Source organism: Ictalurus punctatus, chromosome 16 (genome assembly GCF_001660625.3).
Source record: "Ictalurus punctatus breed USDA103 chromosome 16, Coco_2.0, whole genome shotgun sequence".
NCBI lineage: Eukaryota > Metazoa > Chordata > Actinopteri > Siluriformes > Ictaluridae > Ictalurus > Ictalurus punctatus.
The window spans coordinates 6,327,571-6,355,213 of NC_030431.2; the positions used below are offsets into that span (position 1 = coordinate 6,327,571).

At 39.2% G+C, this 27,643-nt stretch overlaps 3 protein-coding genes across 5 annotated transcripts in view; 2 read left to right on the top strand and 1 right to left on the bottom strand.

Moving 5' to 3' along the window:
- LOC108277218 (ras-related protein Rab-3C) overlaps window positions 1–22,141 on the bottom strand; it is a 37,658-nt gene extending 15,517 nt beyond the window's left edge. The window contains exons 1-2 of one of the 2 annotated variants that reach the window (XM_053686858.1): window positions 22,065–22,141; window positions 13,084–13,293 (exon numbers count right to left, since the gene is read on the bottom strand). In XM_053686858.1, the coding sequence (XP_053542833.1) occupies window positions 13,084–13,293; window positions 22,065–22,127 (273 nt within the window). In that variant the 5' untranslated portion in view covers window positions 22,128–22,141. Of the gene's footprint in view, window positions 1–13,083; window positions 13,294–14,479; window positions 14,611–22,064 lie in introns of those variants that run through there. The other variant, XM_017489747.3, reaches the window with a different exon arrangement.
- LOC108277217 (ATP synthase subunit C lysine N-methyltransferase) lies at window positions 14,512–20,981 on the top strand. Of its 2 annotated transcripts, none has more exons than XM_017489743.3 (5): window positions 14,512–14,719; window positions 18,765–19,059; window positions 19,213–19,353; window positions 19,436–19,486; window positions 20,643–20,981. In XM_017489743.3, the coding sequence occupies exons 1-5, from the start codon at window positions 14,538–14,540 to the stop codon at window positions 20,832–20,834; spliced, it is 861 nt and encodes a 286-aa protein (XP_017345232.2). In that variant the 5' UTR covers window positions 14,512–14,537; the 3' UTR covers window positions 20,835–20,981. The 2 variants fall into 2 exon arrangements, with proteins under 2 accessions (XP_017345232.2, XP_017345233.2); XM_017489744.3 differs by lacking the exon at window positions 14,512–14,719 and adding an exon at window positions 14,802–15,272.
- A 143-nt stretch (window positions 22,142–22,284) lies between the features above and the next one.
- On the top strand, window positions 22,285–27,087 carry plk2a (polo-like kinase 2a (Drosophila)). The gene is made up of 14 exons (XM_017489742.3): window positions 22,285–23,168; window positions 23,389–23,496; window positions 23,599–23,715; window positions 23,813–23,942; window positions 24,044–24,227; window positions 24,321–24,519; window positions 24,629–24,776; window positions 24,894–24,988; window positions 25,094–25,229; window positions 25,368–25,448; window positions 25,563–25,722; window positions 25,823–25,952; window positions 26,050–26,160; window positions 26,272–27,087. The coding sequence occupies exons 1-14, from the start codon at window positions 22,977–22,979 to the stop codon at window positions 26,461–26,463; spliced, it is 1,983 nt and encodes a 660-aa protein (XP_017345231.1). The 5' UTR covers window positions 22,285–22,976; the 3' UTR covers window positions 26,464–27,087.
- The last annotated feature ends 556 nt before the right edge of the window (window positions 27,088–27,643 follow it).

Here is a 27,643-nt window from a genome sequence, read left to right on the forward strand (position 1 = left end):
AAAAGAAAATAGTCTTATAAATATAGAGAAAAACAGTCTGAAAAACAGAGCTAAATCTCAAGCGCTCAGTGGTTCTTCAGTTTGTGGGGAAAGCATTAAAGTTGTATGTAAACAATGAAAGAACAATTGCAGAACCATCCTTCCCCTAAGAGTGTGGTGTGGAGGCATGTGTAGTACCATTGTAGCTTTATAAATTAAAATTAGTAACAAATTTTAATTGCCTCTGAATCAGGGTTTTTTTTTTCCCAACCAGAGCTCCACTTTTGCAAGACCTAATTGTAATCGCTCCTAATGTGTTAAGTGGGTTTATCGATGTCTGATATAACTGTGCTCCCTTCCTTGTTGACTGGATATACTGGTACTCAGAATTCCATGAGAATGGCTTATTAGAACGGTGATAGATAAAGCTCAACTCTAAGTGCTTCTATTAGAAGGTTATAAGAACTCAAAGGCAATACAGCAAATACATCTGGACTGCAGAATGAAAGCTGGCAGAAAGATGATATAAGTAAATCAATACATTGTTAATTGTTAGTTTTATGTACACTGTATCATTGGCCTACTCTCATCAAAAATTATACAAGGTTTTTTTTTTTTTCCAATGTCAGAGCCAATACTGGGTCCAAACGGATGAACAGTCGAAATTAAAGTATAACAACATTATAAGAACAAAAAAGCATTACTCCAGCTACTACAATTAATCAGTAGTACCAGGAAGCATCTTCATGCTGTGATCTTTTTTCTTTTGATTAGCTGGTGTCTGCATTGTTGTTAAGACACAAACACAGAGTATTACTTATGTGTGGCTTCAATGTACTGGAGACACACAATTTCATCCCAATTAAAATGGTACCATTCTATAAGCAAACTGAACATTTTCCAAAACAGTATTTGAAATTTCATAACGGCTGTACTGCTACTCTTCTTTTAATTGTTGTGTCTGCTTAAATTGGGTAGGAATGGAGCAGCCACTGCTGGGACAAACTTCCTTCACAGAGAATGTCTCTTGTTTACCTTGGACAAGCCTGTGCATGAGTGTGTTTTAGCTCATGGATTTGTTGTACTGGCAACAAGTCTGACAACAGCTTTGAGGAACAGAAAACTGGATCATGTCAAATCTTCTAACAATCCAATCCAGCTATCTCAGCAATCCACACACAAGGGCCCAGAAGTCTCCACAATTCCCAGTCTGTCTGTTTACAGTGTGTATACTGGATCCTCATGGGCATCTACATCTGATGTAGTTTAAGAGCTCTAACAGTATTTCATCCGGCTCAAATCGTAAAGTGGCAGGATTGTGGGATGTGGCCCGACATGGAGCAACAATTGGTCAATGATTACAATTTACAGTATGAATGACATACTTTTTAAAAATCTGTTTATAGTCACATTTAATGTTGTGGAACTTCTGCAAGCCAAGTTATTTCCTGCTATAAATTATCAATGGATAATAAATAAGTTATGAATAAATTAGCATTATTTATTAATAATGAATTTATTTGATAGCATTCCTTGCTGTACCAACCTCCCTTTAACTGTGTTTTAGCATGATGGTATTAATAGTAATATGTTTAATTTATATAGTGCCTTTCCAGAACTAAAGGATGCTTCACAATAGCAATACAATAATACTTAAACAATGAACAATCATGGACAAACACAAAATGTGAAAAACAATGAACATTCAAACACAGAAAGTCGGGCTGTAGGGGAGAAACAGTTCACTAAGATAGCAAGGTGCCAAACCGTGAAGTGATTTAAATGTAAGCAGGATTATTTTATTTATTGCTAAATGAAACCGTTAGCCAATGCAGTTCAGATAGGATTGGAGTAATATGAGCTGAGCGCTTGTTAGGTGTAAGAAGTCTAGTGGCAGAGTTTTGAATATATTGCAACATAGCAATAGAATTAGCAGGTAAACCAGTGAGGAGTGCACTGCAATAGTCAAGACGTGAGGATATAAATGTATTAACCAGTGTTTCAGCGTCTTTGAAGCTAATGAAGGGACGGATCAAAGATGATGCCAAATTTTGTTTTACAGTACTAGATGGTTTAATGAGCGTACTATCAATGTCACAAGTAAGGTCATAAAGGATATTTTTAGTAAGTGTTAGTGCTCCAATAATACCGATCTCAGTTTTAATCTCAATCATGTTCAATTTTAAAAAGTTGGAGTTAAACCATCCTTTTATTTCATTGACACATGCTCATAGTGGTCCAGTTTGGGGAGTGGGAGTAGATCTGCAAGCTCTATAGATGTGAATGCCCTCGGCAGTGGTAAGTGAAACCATGGCGGTGAATAAGTTGACACAGTCAGTGTGTGTGTGTGTGTGTGTGTGTGTGTGTGTGTGTGTGTGTGTGTGTGTGTGTGTGTGTGTGTGTATATATATATATATATATATATATATATATATATATATATATATATATATATATATATATATACATACACATACACATATACACACATATATACATATATACATATATACATACATACATACATTATATATATATATATATATATATATATATATATATATATATATATATATATACATATATACACACACATACACACACATACACATATAAAAAGAGTAGCACCCATGACGCCGATATCCGAGAGGCAGGAAAGAAGTAAGTCATGACAGACAATATCAAAATCAGAACTAAGTTCAGGTAATAGAAGAATAGAAAGAGAACCGGAGTCACTAGAGTGTAATAGGTCATTGACAACCCTTACGAGGGCCGTTTCAGTACTATGAAGAGGACGAAAGCCAGATTGAAAGGAGTCAAAGAGATTATTTTGTACAAGGAAAGATTGGAGCTGGGAGGCAACAATACTTCCCAGAATTTTGGAAATAAACGGTAAGTTGGAGATAGGGCAGAAATTTGAAAGAACAGCAGGTCCAAGTTAGGTTTTTTAAGAACTGGAGTCACTGCCGCAGTTTTAAGTGGTAGAAGGAAAGCAGAAGCTAAAGATCTGTTTACGAAGTGAGAAATAGGTGCAGAAAGGACAGAATTACAGAATTTGAGGAGAAATGTATCTGAAAAAATCTGAGGCCTTGCCTATAAAACTCTGGCAAACAGCATTCCACTTTTCCTGGTAATAATTCAGGTAAGCGCAACAGAACTCTTCATATGTGTGAACATCGTGAGCTGGAGGCTTCGTGAGCTTATTGACTGTGTCAAACAAAACCTTAGGCCTATTGCTTGCTTTATTGATCATTGTGGAAACATTGTTGGACCGCAGAGTTCAGAGCAATTTTGTATTGGTTGAGGTGATCAATGAGAGCTTGATGGTAAGCAGTGAGACCGGTTTTCCTATAAAGCCGCTCGAGTCGTCTACTAATGACTTTTAAGGCCCGGAGCTCAGGTGTATACCGGGGGGAAGTGTGGGAGGACGGGACAGGACTAGTCTTAATAGGAGCATGCTTATGCAAAATATCAGAAATAACAGAGTGGTATTTTGAGAGCATCACTGAAGGACAGGAGATGTCAAAAACATCAGAAATTGTAGAGGAAGCAGTGGAAGCAGAGAGTAATGTGGCATCCACTTTTAATGTCCCAACAGGATATCATTTTGTTACTGCATTTCTTTAGAGCATGTAGACTGAAGACATTGAGGAGAGGAGATTGAAGTAATATCAAACCCAGATGTACAGATTAAATCAAGAGTATGACCATGGGTGTGAGTAGAAAAAGTCACATGTTGAGTCAAATTGAAACAAAAACAGACAGTAGTTTAGAGGAGTTAAAGCACACTGTATCCACATAAATAAAAAAACATGAGGACACGTGATGACGAAGCGCAGGCAAGAGTTAGCAGTTCACTGAGTTTGGAAAAAAAGCAGATTGAGCCTTAGGAGGACGATATAGTAGAATAACTGTGAGAGGACAATGAAAACCAGTTTTCAATAACATGTGTACAAATGTATTAGTGTTGTGAATGTCAAGCTGGGTGAGATGCAAATCATTGACAGATGACAGCAAGGCCACCCCCCTTGCCATGAAGCTATGGTCTGGACAGTTGTTTATATCCAACTGGTGTAAGTAGGTTCAGCAGCAAGTAATCACTGGGTACTTGCCAGGTTTCGACGAGTAGTAACATATCCAGGTTTTTGTCAGTGATTATTTTGTTGAGTTCTGAGGCAAGATGGAGCAGCAATTCAAAAGAGCAAAATCACTATGTAAAACAACAGGGTTGATCGTTGAATTATAGTGCTGTACATTGCGGTTGAGACATATCAGCGATTGGCGCATCCTGCAGTCAGTAGATGGTGACTTGGACTTAGGCCGCGCCTTGTTGTTAGACCAGATGCATGGGATAGTACCAGGTATAGAGTAGTGAGTGTTCAGAGATACTCTGGATGAGCGGTGTGTATATCGCGGACGACGAGTAATTCAAAGTGTCTAACAGTACTCATATGTCGCAGAATCAAGACACAGACGGTATTTTAAAGCCCCGAGTTGGGATGGTGAGTATGCAATCTCCATTTCAGTTTTATCACCAATAATGATGCAGAAAAGGAGCAACTGCCTGAGGCATAATTATGCTGACAGATATGATACAGACCACCAGCGATCCCACGTTAGCCAGACCCTGACTATCACATCACCAATATACAGCTCACCAAGAGGATGGTAACCCATCCAAACAGGAAGCAGTAAACAATCAGCACAACTGATACAGAGAGCGTTAACTCACTCACCAGCCGAGCCGAAAATGGTGGACAGAACGGGGGAGGGGGGCTGGCAGCAGGCCGACAGCCAAACAAGCATCAGGCAGCAAAAAAAAAAAAACAGTATCCAAGAGTCCAAAACTGAAAACGTTGAAGGTGAGGGAATCAAAAAGCGAAATAATCCAAACAGGGCACATGCAAAACAAACAAAACTTAGATATTCTTAGACTCTCACCTATTGAACAAGCATGAACATGTGTGTTTGATAGAGACTACAAAGTCACTCTAGGTAAGTGTGTCTGCTAAATGCTACAAATGTAAATTTGATTAGAAAGCATGGTGTAAACAGCAGTTACCCTGGTAGTTACTTTACTAATTTCTCTTTTTTTCCCCTCTAAGGTTAATACGACGACAAAAAAAAATAAAAAAAAAAAATTGTATATTGCCACATCACCGCCTGAGGTCATGATGTAGATTTTAAACCTGGAAGACGAAAAGCTCAAAATTAACCAGTTTTCTCCTACAATTAAAATTAACGGATGCTAACATTGTCTTTTATGATGTGCGACACAAACACCTCTGAGAAAATGTAGTGTTGTGTTTCATGACTCATTACAGGAAACTTAATCATATTAACACATTTATGTCTATGACAGATATACAAGTCCCTATGAAATGATAACATTAAAATGAGCACATTAATGTAAAGCTGCAATTTTAATTACACAAAAATTAATCCACACCTTCTGACCAGTCAGAGTCAAGAATTCTACAGTGCAGAGGTATAAATATCTGTAATAAACTGCACAGTGCTAAACTGGACAATACAGACAAAATATCATGTTGCGATTACAGTACGCCTTGCTATATACAATAACAACACATATCATTATTGCCTTATTTTGGCCCATTTACTTGTATTAAATCACTTAATTTATCATTATAACTACAGAACACTCTATGAAAACATGTTGAATCCAAAATGCTTATATCTGTGTGGAATCTGCGCAATTCTAGAAAGAGTGAGGAGTATTAAAAACATCACATTTTACAAACCGTGAAGACTTGAAAATCTGCAGTGCAATTCTATTATAGGAGTGTGTGTGTGTGACAGAAATAAAAACAGATTTTCCAGATACACTATATTTCAATAGCTAAATCAGGATTTGTCTGAATAGTAAAGCATGAATGTAAAACAATCATACAAAAACTACACTTACACCTACACTTTTTCACACAGACCACTCTGAGCTGGCATTAAAAATGGGCTGCTTACTGGAATAGTGTTTAAAATGCCATTCATGTCCGAACTCATCTTAGTAAAAGGATGCCGGTTTCAAAACGGACTGTTTTTTTTTTTTTTTTTATATACAGAGAAAACGACAGAACTATGAAAAAAACACGATTGAAATCTCACTAAATAATAGGAGGGAGAAATGACAGAGGACAAATTGCAAAGCTCAGCTCTTTCCCTGCTCCTCCATCTCTCACCCTCTCTACCGCTTCCATTTCTCCCAGCAGGCCTTGTGGTTGAAGGAGACAGAGTAAAAATAGCTCAAGATGAATAGTCAGGTCATTAGTCACGGCACTGCCTCAAGCCACAAAGCACAAGGTTGGGTGAATGAATATTCTTGGGTGGGGGCGAGGGGCAGCTAGGTGGAGATCTGGTGCCTAGCATATGACTTAATGACTAGTGTATGATCTAAACCATCTTCATACTCATGAAACTGTTCAGTGACTCCTTGTGCCCTGTGGATGAGGCATTGGTGTGGGTATGAGAGAAATGTTTCATCTCTTGTGTACACCACACGTGCACTCGCTCACTTGTTCAGAATATGGTGAAGGATGACTCATCTGTCCGTATCACTGTTGCTGTTTTTTTCTTCAAATCTCTGCAGACCAGTGCCGTGCCTATATATCTCTTCTGTTTTACGTACATATACTAGAATCACAGTCATTAATTGTGAACTTCCTACCATAAGATTTTGTGACTGAAGCCTGCAATCAGTGTTATACTCTCTCTTCTTAATCACTTTTATGGTGACTATATTTTCCTCTTGCACTTGGATCTACAATCAAGGGTAAGTGGGCCTGCTCAGTAGTTTCATATATTGCACAGAGCATCAAGTTAAGAGCAGTGATTCTAGCTTCTCTGTTTAACAGAAATGCAACTATGGAATGCAATTCAAAGCCAATATTACATACATAAACATGGCAAGGAATTAATTCATATTATCATTCCTGTAAAGTCCATGAGACCGAAAAGACAGCATCTTAATCGAAGACACTGCTTATCTTGAGGACTGACTGACTATTTTATAGATTAAATTATAAACTGCAGCCTATCAAATTAACAAAACATTGGCGTTATTTTATTAATTCGACTCATAATAGTGAATGAAATGAGTCAAAAAATAGCCTACAGCCCACGTACATATTAGGATTCCTTGACACATATTAAATGGACACAATTTAAAAAAGCAAACTCAATATTTTAGGGCCACAACAGCTAACCGATAAAATCGATAATAATTAAAATAATCAACGAATTTCATTATTGATTAATTGTCTCTGCGACGTCACTGTGGATAATCCCCGTCAATTACGTGACTTCACAATGGTGAAAAACGCATTTTTATGAATAAAACACACCTGAAAAACAGCAGAGATCACAGACTGACCTGCTGCGGGAAAAGTGTATGATCCAGGTCGTCCAAAACATGAGAATGACGGGGTTAAATTAAGCGCTTCAAACAAACTCGTAAGTGGCTTGACTGGTATTAACGTGGCTTGTCGTGTCAGATGCTGTGACAGATGTGTGTGCTGTTTAATGTGTTCCAGACATGTTTTCTTCAGCGCAGAAATGACATTTTTACATTTATATCCTTATCTGTAAATGTTAGAAATTCACACCAGTATTTCCCTTTTACATAAAGTCTTGGCCTGACAGAGAGCGAGTCTCCAATAAACGTCACTGAATGAGCTCGAGTCCACGCATACGCGTCAATCAAACAGTGCGCAATAGAAAGGAAGCAAAACAACTCTGACTAAAATATTCATTTTGATCAAATATGTTGTTTGATGCTATATTTAGAAACTAAAGTAACTGTCTTTTTATGAGAGCAGTAACTGTAATGGGGTTATAACCTAAATGTATATAAATATAAGAAGTGTCATATACATTTACAGAATAAAGTAACATGTTACTGTGTTCAAATGAGTGAATGTGTGTGTTACTGCAGAACATTCAACCACTTACCAGTTAACACTTAGTTTGTGCTTTTGTTTTTTTTTCTTTTAGCATTTTAATATAGTAATTTAAGTTCTGCTTTAAAGCTTGTGGACAATCAGTTTTTTTTTTTTGTTTTCAAAATGTAATGTTTTTAATATTTTGAAAAATCCTTTGCACGGTGCATAGCATAGCCCACATAGATACATTTAATATCTTTTTCATAGCTTTCAATTTGCACAATGTTTGAAGGACAACATTGGGCAGAATGTGAAATAACATGGTTTTTCGAAATACAGAAAATTGGCCATTTAATCCAACTACTCGATTAATCGAAGGAATATTCGACAGATTCCTCGATTATCAAAATAATCGTTAGTTGCAGCTTTACAACAGTTTGTATTTGCAACTCGACACTTGATACCCCTGCTGGATAAAGTGCTGTTTTATATTCTGTCGAATAATGAAGTTTGAAGCCATTTACAGTATACTCCTGTTGGAGGTTTATTTCAACATTTTCTCATTCATATAATCACCATATTTGTCTTTTTGTTTGTTTCTTTTTAAATTGTCTCTGGCTTTAATTTAATGTTGCACTGCAGCTGACAGCAAAGAAAATAATGTGATGTGCTTCTTCATTCCGCATTTTCTATCCCGTTTTTTTTTTTTCGTTTTTTTTCAGGGCTTAAAGGTAAGTGTTTAAAAGCCGTGGACTCGGACACCTTTGTTCAAGAAAAATCTGCAACCTCAGATGTGAGAACTACATTGAGGTCATTTTTATAATGTGAACCCAGAAAATTGACTTAAGCACCTGCGTAACCCAGCTCTGAATCCACAGGACTTTCTCTATGTCAGTACTGACAGAACATTTGAATATATCTTGAGGACTGTGAATATGGCCCGATATGTCCAGCAGAACACTATTTGAGATTCAGACAGAGAATATAGCGACTCAAAATGGTGCATGTTGGAAATTAGCTAATTGAATGTAATATCACTTTTAGGATGTTTGTTAATTTTTGAGTTTAATTACAAAAATTTAAGTTTGGGAAACATATACATCTGTCGGGTGACTAAAAATAGAGCACGGGATCTTTTTATTTTCTTTCCCCCCTTTCTGAAAATTCTAATAGTATTCAAACAGTGATCCTGACACATAAACAGCAACCGATGGCACAGTGTGATACAGATGGAGAGCATACTTAAGCAAAGTGCCTGATTATTGTTAAAAAGAAAAATGATTGAAAATGGCATATTGTGATTAAATCTGTAAAACAGTGGAGAGCATTTAATTGACTTTTTTATCTCTCACTTCTGAGTTAACACACATTATATTAACATTTGTCCACCATGTTAGCAATAACACATGGTGAGTACACACTCTAAATTATAATTTGAAATATATTTCTCGCTGTGTCTACAGAGCAATATCTACAATCCGAGCCACAAACAGTGACTAGCGCACAGCCTGAAGCTCTTCTATCCTGGAGAAATAATTCAGCATTTTTGGTTTGTGTTGCTGTTAGAAGACATGTTGTTAAATGTTAGATTCAGACAGATGGCCTGCAAATGGTGCCCCATTAAGACAAGACAGAATGAAGCCACACATAGCTAAACGAGTAAAACTTGCAAACATCTCCAAACATTATTTTAGCAAAAAATTAAGCAAAATGTGTGCTTGATATACTGGAACAAAAGACACGGAGCAGCTATTCCTCTCACACATGAGGCGATGATGCACACATCTCGCCAGAATGACTACATATGAGACGGGCTCATAAACACACTGTTCATAAAGCTTTCTACTATAACCACGTATTGACTAGAATTCATCATGACACATTTCTCTCACACCCACACCCAAACCAAAGGGGACTCTGCAGTATGTGTTAAAATAAGTCATTAACATCTGACGCAGTGTGAAGAACAATTGCAAAATAATGATCCTTGATCAAAGTTTGGTAAGTTCTTTTAATTTACAACTGACAGTTAGCAGTCATTAGTTTTTAATCAGTTAAGCTGTGTTCAAGGATGCCAAGCAAAATATCAAACAAATCACCACAATTTGTGATGTGTTATTGAAATTTCGACGCCACCACAGCCATTTGTGACCAGGTGTCCAAGACAGCAAAACTGGCTGTGCTCTCTGGGTGAGAGAGATGGCATACACTCTCCCTCCTGAAAATCACAGCGAAGCAGGCCAATCGTGGGTGTCTGGGAGCTCATGTATGTGGAAGAGGGCAGATAGTGCTTTCCTCAGAGTGTGACGCAGCATGAGCAGCAGTTTGGCAGCTGGTTGGCTTCACGTGTCTCAGAGAAAAGCATGTGCTAGCCCCAGCTTGCTGGAATTGGCAGGTGACCAAATTAGGGAAAAAATAGGGGGGGACAGCTTGATGTAGCAGATGTGGCAGTAATGTTGCATTTAGCACTCATTATTAGCCCAAGTTAAAAACAAATGCGAATTCTCGGGCTGGCTTGCCATTCAGAGCTCATGAAAACAACAAAATATGAAAAGTCTCTAGCTGGTACATGCTTTTCAGCTTTTTGTCATGGGACCGACTAACTACACTAACACAATCTCTGCTCACAAAAAACAATGTAGCCTGTAGCTTAAGGACAACCCCCCAAAACGTCAGTTGTAGCTACAGTAAATATCTTTCTTTGTAAAGAAATAGACATATCTACATGTGCTGAAGTCATTTTTTATTGCAATCTGACTGTCACTGGCTGAGAAAACCTGCTCTAAAGGCCCTGATGTGGCACAAGGCTGCTACTTACTGTGCACTGTTGAAGAGGATTTTGTCAGCTACAGTAGTGAGTAGTGATTAAACCTAATGTAACTAAATGAAATTAACTTTTTTTAACCAGTTACATTTATTGAACAATTTTTTTTTTGGTGTTTTCAATCAGGTTTTCATTAACAACCCTAAAATCACCTACAGCTAATACAGCAGAAAATGAAGTGTGTGGATAATCTCTGATAATAAGCCTCAAGGAGGACACGGTCTTGATTAAAAGTGTTCTGGACATCCAATCAGTTTTATGTCTCCACAAATGATGTTACAGCAAGTCACTTCCCAGAATCCATTTAGTGATTCGGGCTGAGCTCAGGCTGTAACCCTTTCCATATGAATTAGTCAGACTGGTGGGAAAAGACACCAGATCAGTTCTGCAATATCAGCTCGCACTTAAGTGCAGCAAGGTTCGTTGTAAATCAAGTCCTGCTCTGTGATGTCTACAGGTAAAACACATTTCATGTTAATTTCCAACAGAGCAACACTGGGGATTGAACACAAATAATTAAACTATGCTTTTTGACTTCTCTCATTTTTTCATCCAGCTCATTTTAATTAACTGATTGACTGAATGATTGACTGATTGATATATGAACACTGATTAATAAATTGGCTATTTGAGTCATGTTTCCTGTTGCCGGGTTTGTGCATAGCTTCCAGTTGTTGTAATTTATTTTCAAGCGGGTTACATACAGTTTATGAACTGTTTTGTTGTTTTTTTTTAAATGAAGGCTACATCAGTAAGATCACATCGTTGTTATGAAAGCATTGACGACACCCACAATATAGTTTATTTTACCCCATTTTCTCTCTAATTCAGTCTTGGCCAGTTTCCACCCACCAGCGAGCTCTACCATGTCATTCAGCAGCTACCAACCCAGGGAGGAGGAAGATTTACATGTGCTTTGTCCAAGACACATGAATCCAACCAAACGCGTCTTTTTGTACAGCTGCTCCTGCTGCATCACAGGGCAGCATATAACACTCAGAGGAAAGTGCTATCTGCCCTCCTCCACATACATGAGCTTACAGACACGCATGATTGGCTAGTGTCACTGTGATTGACAAGGTAGCGAGAGTATGCAATCCCTCCCAGCCAGAGAGCACAACCAAACCAACCAATAAGTTCGATAGGGTGAATGATTTTTCTGTTGTGCCACTCGACCCACAATATAATTTAGAATTATAATAAATTTATTGTTCAGCCATGTTGCTAAGTAAAACAAAGATCTTTTGAAGTGACTGCCTGAACTGAAAAGTACTTCATTAATTCATCCTCATCACCAAAATGCTCAATCATCAAACCTTTGACTTGTGCACATCCCCATGCTTCGCTGTCTATAATATCCATAATGTCGTTCAGGAAATAAAGGCGCATGTCATCATCACAGGTATAAGAGTAATACAAGGGTTTTCTATGATCTGGCATTAACCATTAATAATGATAATCCCATTCATACATGATTAACCCATTATACCACACAGTTGCTGAATTCTTCAATCTGATTAATTGCAAGGCCAACAACAGCTTTATATTAAAGCACTTGTTCTAATTTGTTATCATTTCAAACACAGAAACTGCATATTCACAGGGAATTGATTGGCACATCGTCTAAGCCTAATAATAACTGGAATTAAATAATAGTTATTTAACAAAGAAAAATGTCTAATTGCTGATACTGTGACATTTTCAAAATTCAAGGACAGAGGGCTGCGTTTTGCAGTTTCTCAGGAACATGACGAGCTGAGCTTTTTTAAATATTAACTTGAAAGAGAAAGAAATGAGAATGAGAGGCTGTTGAGGAAACGACATTTATAGCTGCTATAGTAAGTGATAACTGGAAACAACTTGTTGTGTGTACGTTCCACAACACTACACATATCTATTTACAGTTAACAAGCATGACAGGTCATTCTTGAATTTTGAAAAATTGGAAGGGATGGAAAATTGCTGTGGTATAAGAGAAATACGATTCTTTCGGAAAGTGCTGTTACAGGAAAATTCAGTGTGGTAACAGTAACTCCACTTTGCACCAGGCCGCAACACACTACCCTGTTACTGATTCTTTTTCTATACCAACATATCCTCTCATGTTTTTTGTACTTAACTACTACTAGGTTTTTTACCTAAAAGTGTGATCTGCCTCTTCCTCTACATGACCTAAAAGTGTGATCTTTTCTTCTTCTACGTGACCTAAAAGTGTGATCTGTTTTTTCATTCACGTGACCTAAAAGTGTGATCTGTTTCTTCCTTCACGTGACCTAAAAGTGTGATCAACTTTCATTTTCCATACATATACAAAGTGAACAGAAGAGACATTGTGAAAGCCATGCAATTTTACACAAGGGGGATTAAAACAAGGTCACCGCTTACCCAGATCTGTAGCTTGATTCTCTTGTCATTCTTATACACAGTCTTGACTTTGAAATCAATGCCGACCGTGCTGACGAATGCTGATGTGAACGAGTCGTCAGCGTAGCGGAAGAGGAACGACGTTTTGCCCACGCTGCTGTTCCCGATGATCAGCAGTTTGAACATGTAGTCAAAGTTCTGATCGGCGTTCTCTTTCTGCGGCGCAGCCATCTGTGCCAGGATGACAGACATGTTTCATTCAGTTTCAAATGAACATTTCATCTGCACCAGTCCACTTGCATCCAAATGTGCTGAACTGCCATTTATAGCAGTCAGTGAACAATGTGCAGTCTGCTTCCTACACTAGATTGGCATTAATTAGAGATAAGTCAAAATTTGACAATTTGCTTCATGGACAATCACAATATTAATGTTAAAGCTTTCTTTACTGACTTGGAGTGTTTAAAAAAACATTTTTCCACTCTTAAGTTTAATTCATACACCTAATATATGAAATATACTGAATATCAGGGATCTTGCCACTTCCACAACAAAAATGGCCAGACCTTTTCTTGAGGTTTTCTATATTTATTTCCGAAATGCTATATATGATGCAGGCTGTATTAGTGCACAGAAGACTATAAATAAAGACGATTATAAAGAGTAAACTGATATTCTTACTGTCTTGAGTCTTACTTTGACAACAAGATAACTTTAATGTTTTCTGGATGTCCATACTTTTCCAGGCATAGAAATTAATACCTTTAAAATGTCATACTTTTCACACCACAAGCCTCTCTCTCTCTCTCTCCATACACAATAGCTATATCTGTTTGCACTTTTATCATCATATCAGAATGTTTCTTTCTCCACAGTGCACTAGTATGAAGTTTGCAAAAACTGCTCTTACACATGTCTGTCTTATAAAACGATTTAAACCAATGACAAAACGAATTAGCCCTTACAGAATGGATAATTGCTGAACAAATTGATATGCACATTTTTTGTGGTGGACAAACTGAAACTATGTACATGCTGTATCTGTAACTGGACTGTGTCAAATAGTAATCAAATGGAGTGTCACATTGTAACTAGCTAAATGCTACATGCTGCTGTGAGGAAAGAGTACACATGTACACAACAAGCGAAGGTGACATGAGCATGCCCCAACCCCCCACCTTACCCTACTAAAGGGTGGTTTCTGTCAACACTTCTGTATTATAATTTAAACTAACTGTGTATTATCATTTTATTTTCCTTTTCTTGCAATGACTCGTTTTTTGCATGGTGTAAAACGGGAACGTTACGCGTTTTCCCATCTTCTTTTAATCTCCGTTCTGAACGGAAACGTCTGACAGAACCGCACCTCAAGCCCAAAATGATTCAAAAATAAGCTGAGAAACGAAAAGACTCAAACCTGCATGGATCCGTCCTGCCGCATTGCTACAGTGTATTTCGGTGCAGGGGTTGAAAGGATGAGGAGGGATGCCTGCTGGAGATGTGAGCCCTGTGAGGAGCGGCCGCGCTCGCGCTCTCCTCTCCTCCTCCTCCTACAGGCTCGAGAGAACGCGCACAGGCGAGCACACGCGTGGCACGCGACCGAGCGCGTTCGCGATTATCGCTTGCGTCACTTCCTGCGCCCGCAGCACGCTGGGAGGTACAGTGTTTTTTTTTTTTTTTTTTTTTTTTTTTTAATTATTATTATTATTTCAGGCTTCGCAACCCATACGCCATTATAATAGTGAATCCGCGTGGTTTATGAATTAATCCTGTAAACAACATCGTCAGCGCCTCAGTTTTAATGCCTCGCGCGACGCTGCTCTTCTGATCTGTTATTCTTAACGAAACAGTGCAATCATACTGGAGCTATAGGAATATTCCGCTATAGCACTGACATGTTAACTTTGACAGAACAGTAGGTTCATGAAGCGGACGTGTGTATTCATTTTTTATTGGTTTGTGTGAGCTGTCAGTCTTGTGCAACCTACAAACAAGGCCAGCACGCGCGCGACACAGGCAACGCTTCTCTTATTTAAAAGCAGTCTGCTAATAAGGTTGGCTGTATCCAATAAGGAGGCTGGGGTAAAGAGCCAAATCAAAGTTTAATCCATAAAACTCTAAAGTCTGTGTTTGTGGACTGTTTCACTTGGCTTTAATCCTGTCCAACTCACAGGTCGCCTGTATATGAGAAAAGGGCAGTTTAACAGCAGGTGAGCTGCAGTACAGTCTGTGTACTGTATGCCAGTATATTATCTATAAATAGGCCTATGGCTTTCATGTCAGCAAAAGAAGAGTTTCTTTCTGCTCAGTTAACTATTAAACTCTTCTTTTCCACTGTAATCTCACATTTGGATAGAGATTTTCAACAGCTGCCAATTTACTGGCAGCCCTGGTTTAAAAAAAACAAAACCGTGTCTTCATGGTTAATTAGCTTAACATCACGAATATGAGAGGATTATTATTAATATATGCATTATATTTAAGAAAAAAAAAGTAAAGAAACAGAAGTGCGACATATCGACACCCTTGTCTTTAGAACAGTCAATACACAAGCCCTCCAGATCCATTGTCTTTGGTAGGTCGATATGACGAAATATATCAATATCGTGATAAAGTATGTCACAATACACTTCTCTGAAATATCATGAATATTGTGATGAAATGTTTTTTTTAATAATTAGAAAGACGTTAAAATCATCTTATGTGATGTTAACATTTTGTACTTAATATTGTAAAATGTTCATTTTCTTTACAGATTTGTTTTTAGAACTAAAAATGTTTTAAAATATAAATAATAAAGATATGTCTAATGAATTTGTTTATTAATAATAAATACATTTTATATATTTTTTATATTATTAATAATAAACAAGGGGACACAGTGGCTTAGTGGTTAGCATGTTTGTCTCGCACCTCTGGCGGTTTGATTCCCGTCTCCCAGTTGTGTGCATGGAGTTTGCTTGTTCTCTGTTCTCCCCGTGCTTCAGGGGTTTCCTCCCCCAGTCCAAAGACATGCATTGTAGGCTGATTGGGATTTCCAAATTGTCCATAGTGCATGAATGTATGTGTGTGTGTGTGTGTGTGTGTGTGTGTGTGTGTGTGTGTGTGTGTGTGAGATTGTGCCCTGTGATGGGTTGGCACCCTGTCCAGGGTGCCCCCCGCCTTGTGGCCCGAGTTCCCTGGGATAGAGCTCCAGGCTCCCACACAACCCTGTGTAGGATAAGCAGTACAGAAAAAGGATGGAAGGATGGATGATGATGACGATGATGATGATGATAATAATGAATAATGAATAAACGGAACCCTGAGATTCACTGGCATCGTATCTACAATGTATTCCCATCTCATGTCCAGTGTTTCTGGAATAGGCTCTGGATCCACTGTGACCCTGACCAGCATAAAGTGGTTACTGAAAGTGAGTGAATAGTAAACAAATTTATTATTATTATTATTATTATTATTATTATTATTTATAATAGTTTATAGTAGCAATACTACTTTACTGCTGGCAGTTTGTGTGCAAACCTACAGTCCCCTCCAGAAGTATAAGAACAGCAAGGCCAATTCCTTTGTTTTTGCTGTACACTGAAGACATTTTGGTTTAATATCAAAAGATGAATATAAGATGATTTCAGTTTAATTACCTGATATTTACATCTAGAAACTGTTTGAACCTCCCCATTTGACTGATTGGTGTTTCTAGCTGCCTAATTGTGTCCTGTTAGACTGATTGTTTAAACAATTAATAGCTCTGAATGTCTACTCTTGGTTCAAGCCTTGGGTTTCACTTGTGAAAACTGCATTTGTTGCTAAAAAGTTTAAATCAATATGAAGACCAGAGAGTTGTCTATGGGAGAAAAGCAAGCCATTTTGAAGCTGAGAAAGGGGGACAATTGATCAGAGCCATTGCACAAGCACCGGACATGGCCAATACAACAATTTGGAATGTCCTGAAAAAGAAAGAAACCACTGGTGCACTAACAACCAAACATGGAACAAGTGGGTCAAGGAAAACAACAGACGTTGATGACAGAAACATTGTGAGAGCTATGAAGAAAAACCCAATAATGCCAGTAAGTGATGAGCAGTAAGAATCAGAATGCCAGATTGGAATTCACAAAAAAATACAGAGCCACAAAAGTTTAAGCAAGATGAACCTCAACCAAAGTGATGGAACGGCCAAAGTGTGGACAAAGAATGGATCTGCTCAAGATCCAAAACATAGAAGCTCATCAGTTATGCATGGTGGAGGTAGTGTCATGGCTTGAGCTTGCATGGCTGCTTCTGGAACAGGCTGAATAATCTTTACTGATGATTTAACTCATGATGGTAGCAGCAAAATGAATTTAAAAGTCTACAGAAGCATACTGTCTGCCAATTTACAGAGAAATACATCCAATCTAATTGGAAGGAACTTCATCATGCATCAAGACAATGACCCAAAGCACACTGCCAACACAACATCAGGGGGAAAAAATGGAAGGATTTAAACTGGCACAATCACTAGACCTTAACCCAGCTGAGCAGCATTTCACCTCCTGAAGAGAAGACTGAAGGGAGAACACCCATACCCCCACCAAAAAGAAAAAGCACCACTAATGAAGAATGCAACAGTATGGTCATGTCATTGGGTTACCAGCTGCATGAAGTTTGCATACAGGTTTTCTTTATTTTTGAGACTAAGTGGTCTGCCACCAAAGACACCATGTTCTAAGTATTTTTAACACATCTAAATGTAAATATCAGGAAATGAAAGTTGAAGTTCTGTTCTATCATCTCCTAGATCAGTGGGTATAGGTTATTTTATGTATAACCGTCCTTTTTTGTGAAAATTTGTGTTTCAGAGGGCTTGTTGCCAAATGCTCCATTTTTGTCTTAGTAAGATGATGACCACCACAAGCCACAAGTCTCTGGAACTGAACTGTTCTTTCAAAAGATATTCCCTCACTTGATGTTTTGATGATGGTGGTGGTGAGCTAGCACGTTACTCCAAAATCTTCTATAGTTTAATTGGATTGAGATACCTTTTTTTATTTCAAACTTCAGTGCATCATCATGCCCTGTGGATAGTGGTGTAGTCATCTTGGAAGAGACTCCCATTTGAAAAAACATTGATGGGGGGCACATTTGCCTCACACCTCCAGGGTTGGGGGTTTGTTTTCCATCTCTGCTGTCCCGGCTCTGAGTTTGCATGTTCTCCCCGTGCTTCGGGGTTTCCTCCGGGTACCTCGGTTTCCTCTCCCAGTCCAAAGAAATGCGTTGTAGGCTGATTCACATCTCTAAATTGTCCGTAGTGTGTCAATGGGTGTGTGAGTGTGTGCGCGATTGTGCCTTGCGATAAGTTGGCACCCTGTCCAGGATGTCCCCCACCTTGTGCCCCGAGTCCCCTGGGATAGGCTCCAGGCTTCCCCACTACCCACGATTTATACCATTTTTTTTTCATCCAGAATATAACAGAAAAATATAAGCAGGTTTTAAAATGTATTTGATACATTTTATTATTATACATTTTATTATTTATGAGTAATAATAGTAATAATAATAATAATAATACAATCCATATTATTAATGAGTTGACCATATATCTATGAATATGATGAAAATGGCCTGAAATGCATGCATATATGTGTGTCTGTATAAAATAGTCTTGCAGTTATCTGGTCTATGTCCAGCCTGGATGACCAGTCTGTCCTCTCACACAGTTTTTTAGAAAGTGGAGCCAGTATGGAGGACTCTATTGAGGTCATGCTCCAGGAACGGAACTCTAAATTACTCTACCATTATCGGAACAACCGAGTCCTTACTTTTGCGGCTGGAGCCATCTTCTCTGGGCTATACGGCCTCTGGGCCATGTTCTGCCTGCCTGGGTTGAAAGTGCCACTTCGGCTAAAGGTGCCATTCTTGCCATCCACAAAAGTTCAGACTGAGAATGTGATGAAGTTGCTTGAAGGGAGGCAAGGTTGGCTGGCTGACCTGGGTGCAGGAGATGGACGATTGGTGAGTCAGAACAACATTTCAAGGAAATTTGTAATAGTTAAGACTATTCTTCACTGGTATAGATGACATCACAAAAACGTTATTTCCAGACATTTGCTAAGATTCATTGCACAGTTTGCTCGACTGTTTACATACATGCTGTTCTGGTTGTAGGTTTTTGCAGCATGCTCTGCAGGATTTCAGTGCACAGGCTTCGAGATCAACTCCATGCTGTTAGCCTACTCTCGAGGCCAAGCATGGTGGAAAGGGATACCACACACTCATGCCACATTTGTTAAACAGGATTTCTGGAAGGTATTGGTGCTGAAGATTTGTTTGATCAAATTGTTGTTGTTTTTGCAGTGCAATAATTACTGTATGTTCTGTTTTGACACAGACTGACCTGTCCAAATACACAAACGTGGTTGCATTCCTGGCTCCTGCTGTAGTAAGTCCATAAGAAATAGCACTATTGAAGCTGTTTTTATCTGATATGTCTGTATCAGTAGCGTATTTAAGTGTAATAATGCATTGCATTGTTTGGTCCACATGGGGGCAGTGCATACCATCATTTACAATTTCATTCTTTCCTCAGTTTTGTGTTATTGTTTTACAACATGGAACAATTGATATGTTAGTCTGTACAATCTACACACAAACAAGTAAAATACAAAAAAGCTATTTTGACTGTATATACTGGTGTTGAATTGATTAAAAATAGCAGTAGATGACCATATTCTGGAAATTATCAACAAAATCATTAACCTTTGCCATAGTTATAATAGTTTATCACTTACCAGTCAGAATGCATTGGTCTGGAAGGAAGTACCAGAAGGACCAGATGTAAGGGTGCTAGTCTTGTCCAGTTATTATTTTCTTTAATTTCATCTCTCTTTTCTTTTTGGCTCCATTTTTTTGTTTGTTTATAATCACAACACTTCTGATTTGCCAAGCAGGCTGCTGTATTGTTGACATATGAATAATCTCAGTCTAAGCAAAGTCATTTACTGTAGGCCAACCATTAGAGAGTCTAAATCACCTGATCAAATTATTCTTGTCTTATTGAACATTTCCCATTTATCCCAGTTCTCTACAAATTCAGGAAACCATGGAATATCTTTCAACTTCTGCAACATTAGCACAAAATAACGTTGTATTTCATAAGAAGTGCTAGTTGTGTGCTATTTGTAATTCATTAGTTATAATAGAAAAGTAAATTGCAAACCATGAAGTAGATTTATTTGGCTTTCATTGTCTACTTCAAAAAAAAAAAAAAAAAGGTAGAAGGAACCAGCTAGAGTGATTAAATGGAATAAATTATCTGTTGGATAGTGCCATTATCCATGCTTCCACAGTTCAGAGTAAGCAATTAGCCACACAGAGGCATGAGTGTCTGGGCCCACCTGAGTCACAGGCTGCTGCACCATGGTAGCTCCACCTGCTAATGGCCCAGACACATAATCACTTGATGCACCGGGCTAGTGATCTGGATGTTTATACTGTACTAAATGTTGTATTATCCACTAGTATGCAACCAATGTACTGTTTGCAGGGATCCATTAACAGGTGCAATCCAATCTGATTTTATTCTAATATTTTGTCAGATGGCTGATCTGGAGAAGAAACTCCTGAAGGAACTTCCTGTCGATGCCCGGGTTGTAGTGTGTTCCTTCCCATTTCCACACTGGCCCCACAGCTGCACTATTGGCTCTGGACTGGACCAAGTCTGGGCTTATAATGTCTCCAGTGTGCGAGAGACAAGAGACGCGACTTCCTCTTTCAGAACACATCCCTGAGCCAGCTAACTGATTTAAAGTTTCTTCTGAGATGTGTTTGTTCAGTAATGTTGTGTTCATAATGAAGCTCATAACAAGCAGTTTGCCTCATACTATGAAGTGATAATGTGATTTTCTTGGTCATAAACATTTTTGTTTATAAGATCACATTCATCTCCCTCTAGTCGTGCAGTTCTTTAGCTTTAATGGAATAAAATGTTAAGGTAAGAAGGCAGAGCTTTCATCCTCTGGAGCCAAGATTTAGACAAAAGCTCAACTGATTACATCTCAGTGACTTGGTATGAATGCAAGAGTCATTAATTAACAAACACACTCATCTAATGACTCATGACATATAACATGATATATAATGACTGGCTCATAAACAAAACACACTCACAGACATATAATTTTCCCCCTGCTTATTTAAGAACACATACATTTTTTTTAGGTTTCAGTTTGAACCCAGCAGTGTTTTTAACAGTCCTGGGATTCTAACCTTTCTGGTCACTAACACGAAAACATGTTACATTCATGTTTTAAGTGTGATACCCCCATCCAATAGCTTTATCTATTTACAGTCAGCTTAAGAAGCTTCAATAGTGTTTATCATAGCTCATTATGCCTCAGTGATTACAACAGCAGATAAAAATAGAGACAGAGAACAAAGCAGCACTTGATGGTGTGCTATTTTTAATTCTTCAAAATGTTGCTGTTGTGATTTTGAGGGTAGTTAAGCTCACAGCTACATGTTTCACTCACATGAAAAACTACTTGAATTGTCGAAATTGCAATTGCCGAAATTTTGTATTTCACAGCGATGTTTGTTGGTAAATGAGATGCACATGAATCGAAGAGATCTTTGATTGAATGTGCATTGTGTTGATGCCACATGATGCATCTTGGTGAAAATCTGCAGTAATTTTGAAGAATTGCAAACTCCACCGAATATTGCGGCATTTGTTTGATGTTGCGCTAACTTCTGTGATCGCAAAATCACAAAATCCTGGAGGGACTGCTCAACTACTCAGTTGTATAAATGTCATTTTATTTTTGAAGTCACTCTGCATAATGGTGTCTGCCAAAAGCTGTAAATGTAAAATATCTGACTTTGCCATTCAACAACAGTCTGACCATTTCTGCTGTAAGATATGGCATTATCTCTGGGAATCTGAATCGTTCAACGGCTGTCCTATTATCATGTTTGTGGATTGGTACTATCTTATGTTGTGTTATCCCAGGTTTACATACCACAGGTTCCCAACTGGTCCTGGAGTACATCCATCCTTTCCGACAGATTTTTGTCTTTTCCATGCTCTAACACACCCAATTCAGCTCAGGAAGGGCTGTTAATGAGCTGATTAATTGGATCAGATGTGTTGGGGGAGAGGGGGTTGGGGTAGTGCAGTTAATGGGATCGAGTTTAAAAAAAAACAACAAAAAAAAAACCCTCAGCTTTGGGGTTTAGCTGAAGAGCCATTACTGTACCACATGGTGGCGCTAAAGGGCTTTCAACACACCACGGCCAACTGAGAGGTCTTCTGAAACTGTCATGTTTGGTTTATACTGTATAATATAATTAAAAAGGCTCGCAATAGCACGTAGCTGAAATGCTAAAAAGTTAGCCATAAACAGCTACACCAGATTGCTGTGTAAATCCTGTAATCTGCCACTGTGCAACAGTGTTTATCACGTTTCTTTCTAAATTATATATTTTAAAATACTTTTGTTTATATTTATTGTTAATAATAAAATACCCCCAAAGTATGCTTTGTTTGTTAGGGAAAAGTTCGGTTGCTTGTACTAGATAACGCCTTGGGAATCAAATCAGGGTGGGCTTTTCAACAAGTTCCCCTCATGAATGAAACGAATTAAATAGTTTTCCTTGCTTCATATCTTTGGTTATGTTTAAACCAGCATCCTTTTTTTGTACTAAAGTTATGTCAAACAAGTATGGCAGCTTGTGTTTGGTCCGTTTTTCACACTCTGGGCTGGTTAGTGGACGCCACCGAGCGGGTTTAAATGCAGCCGTTGACTGCGCGAGAGGCGTGACGTAGGCGGTGAAAGTAAAGGGGCCGGTCTGTTGGTTTATAAAACGGCAGCGCGCACAGTGTCTCTCTCCAGTTTGGGAGGTTGTTTTTATTTGTTAAACTCGGTTAGAGCATGGACATTCTCAGGACTATCGCTCATCAACCTATAAGCAACAACAAAATGTGCGAACACACACACAGCAAACCGACTGAGACGAGACGTGGAAAGCTGGAGGACAGCGCGCACGCGACTCAGGAAATGTCGCGGATAATATCTGACTGCACGACAGGGAAATGCTACTGTAGAGGAAAAGTTCTCGGCAAGGTATGCACGCCTTTTAATATAGATAAGCGGGGATTAGAGAAACTAGGTGTGTGTGGTGGGGGGAGCGCTATTTTGGATATGTGATGGCTTCAGTCAACTTGTTTGTGTGTAAAAGCACAGTTTTTATTATTATCTGGCATCTGTCACAGGTTTTGACATTTCTGATGTTGGAAGTTCACTTCCAAGCCTGAGTGTTGATTAAGTATGTTTGTGTTCACAGGGTGGATTTGCCAAATGTTATGAATTTACAGATCTGGGTACCGGCAAAGTGTATGCTGTGAAAATTATTCCACACACGCGCGTCTCCAAACCTCACCAAAGGGAAAAGGTGTGTTATTTATTTATTTATTTATTCTTTCTCACACAGTCACCCGCTTGCTTGCTGACTCACACTCTCAGAGAGCTAAATTACTTTTATCCTGTTTTACAGATTGACAGAGAAATTGAACTGCACAGAGCCCTTCACCACAAACACATTGTCCAATTTTACTACCACTTTGAGGACAAAGACAATATCTACATCCTTCTAGAGCACTGCAGCAGACGAGTAAGTGTCAACACAACAGTCCTATACAGGCAGTGTAATACCAATGGTCCAGCCGATTCTCTATGTATTGAAACTAATGTTGTTCTCTTCTCTTTAGTCATTGGCACATATTCTGAAAGCTCGCAAGGTGCTCACAGAACCCGAGGTTAGGTACTACCTAAGACAGATCATCTCAGGACTGAAGTACCTCCATGAACAGGAAATCCTCCACAGAGACCTTAAATTAGGTGGGCTATTAAATCATTTGTCCATGACGGAGTTTCACTAAAGATATAGCCAATAGAACTTCAAGTACATGAAATGTAACTGTTCTTTCTGAACTCCACAGGTAACTTCTTCATTAATGAGGCAATGGAGCTGAAGATAGGGGACTTTGGCCTGGCAGCTAAGCTAGAACCAGTTGAAAACCGGAGAAGAACAATATGCGGAACCCCAAACTACCTGTCTCCTGAAGTCCTTAACAAGCAAGGCCATGGCTGTGAATCAGATGTTTGGGCTCTTGGCTGTGTAATGTAAGTTTTGAGTCCTGGATTTAAACTGAAATACACCACATGCCATTTTGACTGGAACTGTCTCCTTCAGGTGCATATGTCATGTCTCTACAGGTACACGATGCTGTTGGGCAGGCCACCATTTGAAACCACCAATCTGAAAGAGACGTACCGGTGCATAAGGGAAGCGCGATACAACATGCCTTCTACGCTGTCTCCACAGGCCAAGCACCTCATTAGCATCATGCTTGCCAAGAGCCCTGAGGACAGGCCAAGGCTGGATGACATCCTACACCATGACTTCTTCAGCCAGGTGTGTGGTATTGGCTCTTGGAGGGAAAAAATACTTTACCAGGCTTTGGTCATTCCATGATATTTTGCAGCCTGTGTTTAAGACCTGCACTTGTTCTGCCTTCTTCTAGGGTTTCACCCCAGACAGACTGTCTGTCAGCTGCTGTCACACAGCTCCAGACCTCCAGCACACCAGCCCTGCCAAGAGCTTCTTCAAGAAGGCTGCAGCTGCTCTGTTTGGTGGCAAGAAGGACAAAGCCAAGTACTTTGAAACCCTAAGTAAGTTACTTTTTAAATAGATTTAATATTGATGTAATTTATACACATGCTATAGTATCATTTATATAGTGAGTGGTGACTGTGTGATCTCTAACTGGCTTCATCTACTATGTTCAGATAAACTGACAAAAGAGGAAGAGGATATCCACAGACTGCGACATGACCTCAGGAAGGCCTCAATCAGCAATCAGCATTGCAGGCAAGCTCTTGAGGTGAGCCACTGTTACAATCCGTCTCATTACTCAAGCTTCCTGCCAGAAAACAAGAACACTCCATGCCTGTATTGTGAATGACCCCTTTTCCCATATTCCCCTTAGGACAGTAAGCCACCAGTACCATCTTCTGGAAAGCCAGTTGTTGCTGCCAAGGATGGAGGCAACAAGCAGCAGATCCGTGACACCATTCGCATGATTGTCCGAGGCACACTGGGAAGCTGCAGCAGCAGCAGTGAATGTATGTGTTTTTGCCTGTGCTTTTGTCATGCCCCCATTTGCTGCATTGTGATTCTCTTAGAGGCTGTTTTCTTTGTGAGCCAGATGTTAATGGATGCTGAATGTGAAGGCTAATGGCTTTGCTTTGTTTTGATGGCAGGCTTGGAGGATAGTACGATGGGTACTGTAGCAGACACCGTTGCCAGAGTACTCCGAGGCTGTCTGGAGAACATGCCAGAAGGTATGCAGTTATACCCTTTAACTCTATATCAGCTGCTCATGTTTTAACATTGTCCCACACTGTCTTTGTAAACTGGTATTCACTCCTAATTTTTATTTATTTATTTTCTCACAGCTAATGACATTTCAAAAGAGAGCCTGAACTGCAGCTTCCAATGGGTGACTAAATGGGTGGACTATTCCAACAAGTATGGCTTTGGTTACCAGCTGTCTGATCACACAGTCAGTGTCCTTTTCAACAATGGCACCCATATGAGCTTGCTGTCTGATAAGAAGTAAGTAACCCAAAAACTATAAGTGCACAAGCTCTGGAATGAATGGAGGAGTTAGTAAACCCTGATGCATTAAAGCTAATGTGACCATTTTTACTTGCAGGACAGTGCATTACTATGCAGAGCTTGGTCAGTGTACAGTCTTCTCCACCAGTGAGGCCCCAGAGCAGTTTGTCAGCCAGGTCACAGTCCTCAAGTATTTCGCACATTATATGGAAGAAAATCTTATGGATGTGCGTATCTACACTTGGTGCAAAACCAAACACTCTACATGCATATCTAATATTTTCTAACTTCATCTCACAGTGTCAATGTTTTTCTAATTTACAGGGTGGTGATTTGCCCAATGTGATTGATATCAGCAAGCCAAGGTTGTATCTCCTGCAGTGGCTCAAGTCAGATCGTGCACTGATGATGCTCTTCAATGATGGCACCTTTCAGGTACAGATTATATATGCTTGGTCTTGGTGTGGACATTGCTCACTGTACCACTTTCTCCTGAACTATTCCACAAGGTTTTTGGTGAGTAATTGTTAATTTTCAACTTGACAGGTAAACTTCTACCATGACCACACCAAGATCATCTTGTGCAGTCAGAATGAGGAGTACTTACTGACATACATCAATGAGGATCGTGTGTCCACCACCCTACGCCTCAGCACACTACTCTGCTGTGGATGCTCCTCGGACCTGCGGAGCCGCATGGAGTACGCCCTCAACATGCTGCTCCAGAGGTGCAACTGAATATCATGAATCTGCAGGCTGAAGACCTTGTCCATGGCTTAATCACTTTTTTTGATGGACTGCATGGACCTATGTTCACTGGAACTTCTGTTCTGTTTGCCATGAGCCAAGTGCTCAGTCTACATGATGGTGCCAATGGATTTGAGGTACAAGCACTGGTCCTGACCACAGGAACTGCTGAATAATGACTTACGAAAATGGAGAGCTGGGCTGGAACCAGAAAAGACCATTAAATAGACTTGTTTTAAATAACGTTTGTTTGCTATATAAATATGCAGCAATCTTGTTGTGCTGAAGCTTAACAGCAATGTTTGCATTTGTGGACATTGAAGTGGCTTCAGTGGGGCAGGGTGATGTGTAGCTCTGTATAGAGCAGACCACTGTAAAACTGTGAATACATTCCACAACAGGACAGGGCTGCATGGTGAAATATTTTTTAACCAATGCCATAGTTGTTTGTGGGTGGTGCTGACCTCCCACCCCATAATCACTGTTTGGGGGAAGGATAAGGATCCAGGCCATGTCTCTAATGCTGACTGGAAAGATGTACACTAGTGTACCATGGATGTAACTTATTGTCAGAACCTGGTATTTATTTATTTAATAAAGACAACCTTAAAATGACCTGTGTTGCTTGAGTTTTGGGATCTTCCCTGGAGTTCTGATTGCTGTAGTCCTCAGAGTGACAGGCAGCAGATGTATTTAAGTGCACTCAACCACACCAAATGAAAACGAAAACGGTTGCTGTTGTGGCAGTGCAGTATCATAGAGATGTTTCACTGCTGTGTCTCCTATCTTTATATCTAAATGGCAGCTGCTTCAGATGACAGCACCTATTATATAAACCCCTATGGTCCAATGAAAGTGGCAAAACTAAGTGATAAATATCCAAAGGGAGTAGGGAAGAATCCCAGCCACCTATTTCTGGCAAACAAAAATTGCCCAGGCTTTGTGTTAACCGTTTAGGGTGGAAATGTTACAATATTAAATGGGGGCGGCGGAATATTCACTTTACACATTTATAGTCTTCTCTGGTAATAGTTTAAAATTCAGGGCATAAGCATGAAAACCTCTAAAGTGTGATCTATTGCTGCAATGGAAACTGGATCTTTTCTTTCTGACTTATCTACAGCCTCTAGATAACAATCTTATTTTAGACAACAACTTGCTGAGACAGCAG

Excerpts from the sequence above, each read along its gene's own strand:
- LOC108277217 (XM_017489743.3), top strand. The coding sequence starts at position 14,538 with ATGAGGAGGGATGCCTGCTGGAGATGTGAGCCCTGTGAGGAGCGGCCG. Across the intron at positions 14,720-18,764 it reads CGCCCGCAGCACGCTGGGAG|TTTTTTAGAAAGTGGAGCCA; the intron begins GTACAGTGTTTT and ends CCTCTCACACAG. Across the intron at positions 19,060-19,212 it reads GTGCAGGAGATGGACGATTG|GTTTTTGCAGCATGCTCTGC; the intron begins GTGAGTCAGAAC and ends TTCTGGTTGTAG.
- plk2a (XM_017489742.3), top strand. The coding sequence starts at position 22,977 with ATGGACATTCTCAGGACTATCGCTCATCAACCTATAAGCAACAACAAA. Across the intron at positions 24,777-24,893 it reads CAAGTACTTTGAAACCCTAA|ATAAACTGACAAAAGAGGAA; the intron begins GTAAGTTACTTT and ends TACTATGTTCAG. Across the intron at positions 25,723-25,822 it reads AGCTTGCTGTCTGATAAGAA|GACAGTGCATTACTATGCAG; the intron begins GTAAGTAACCCA and ends TTTTACTTGCAG.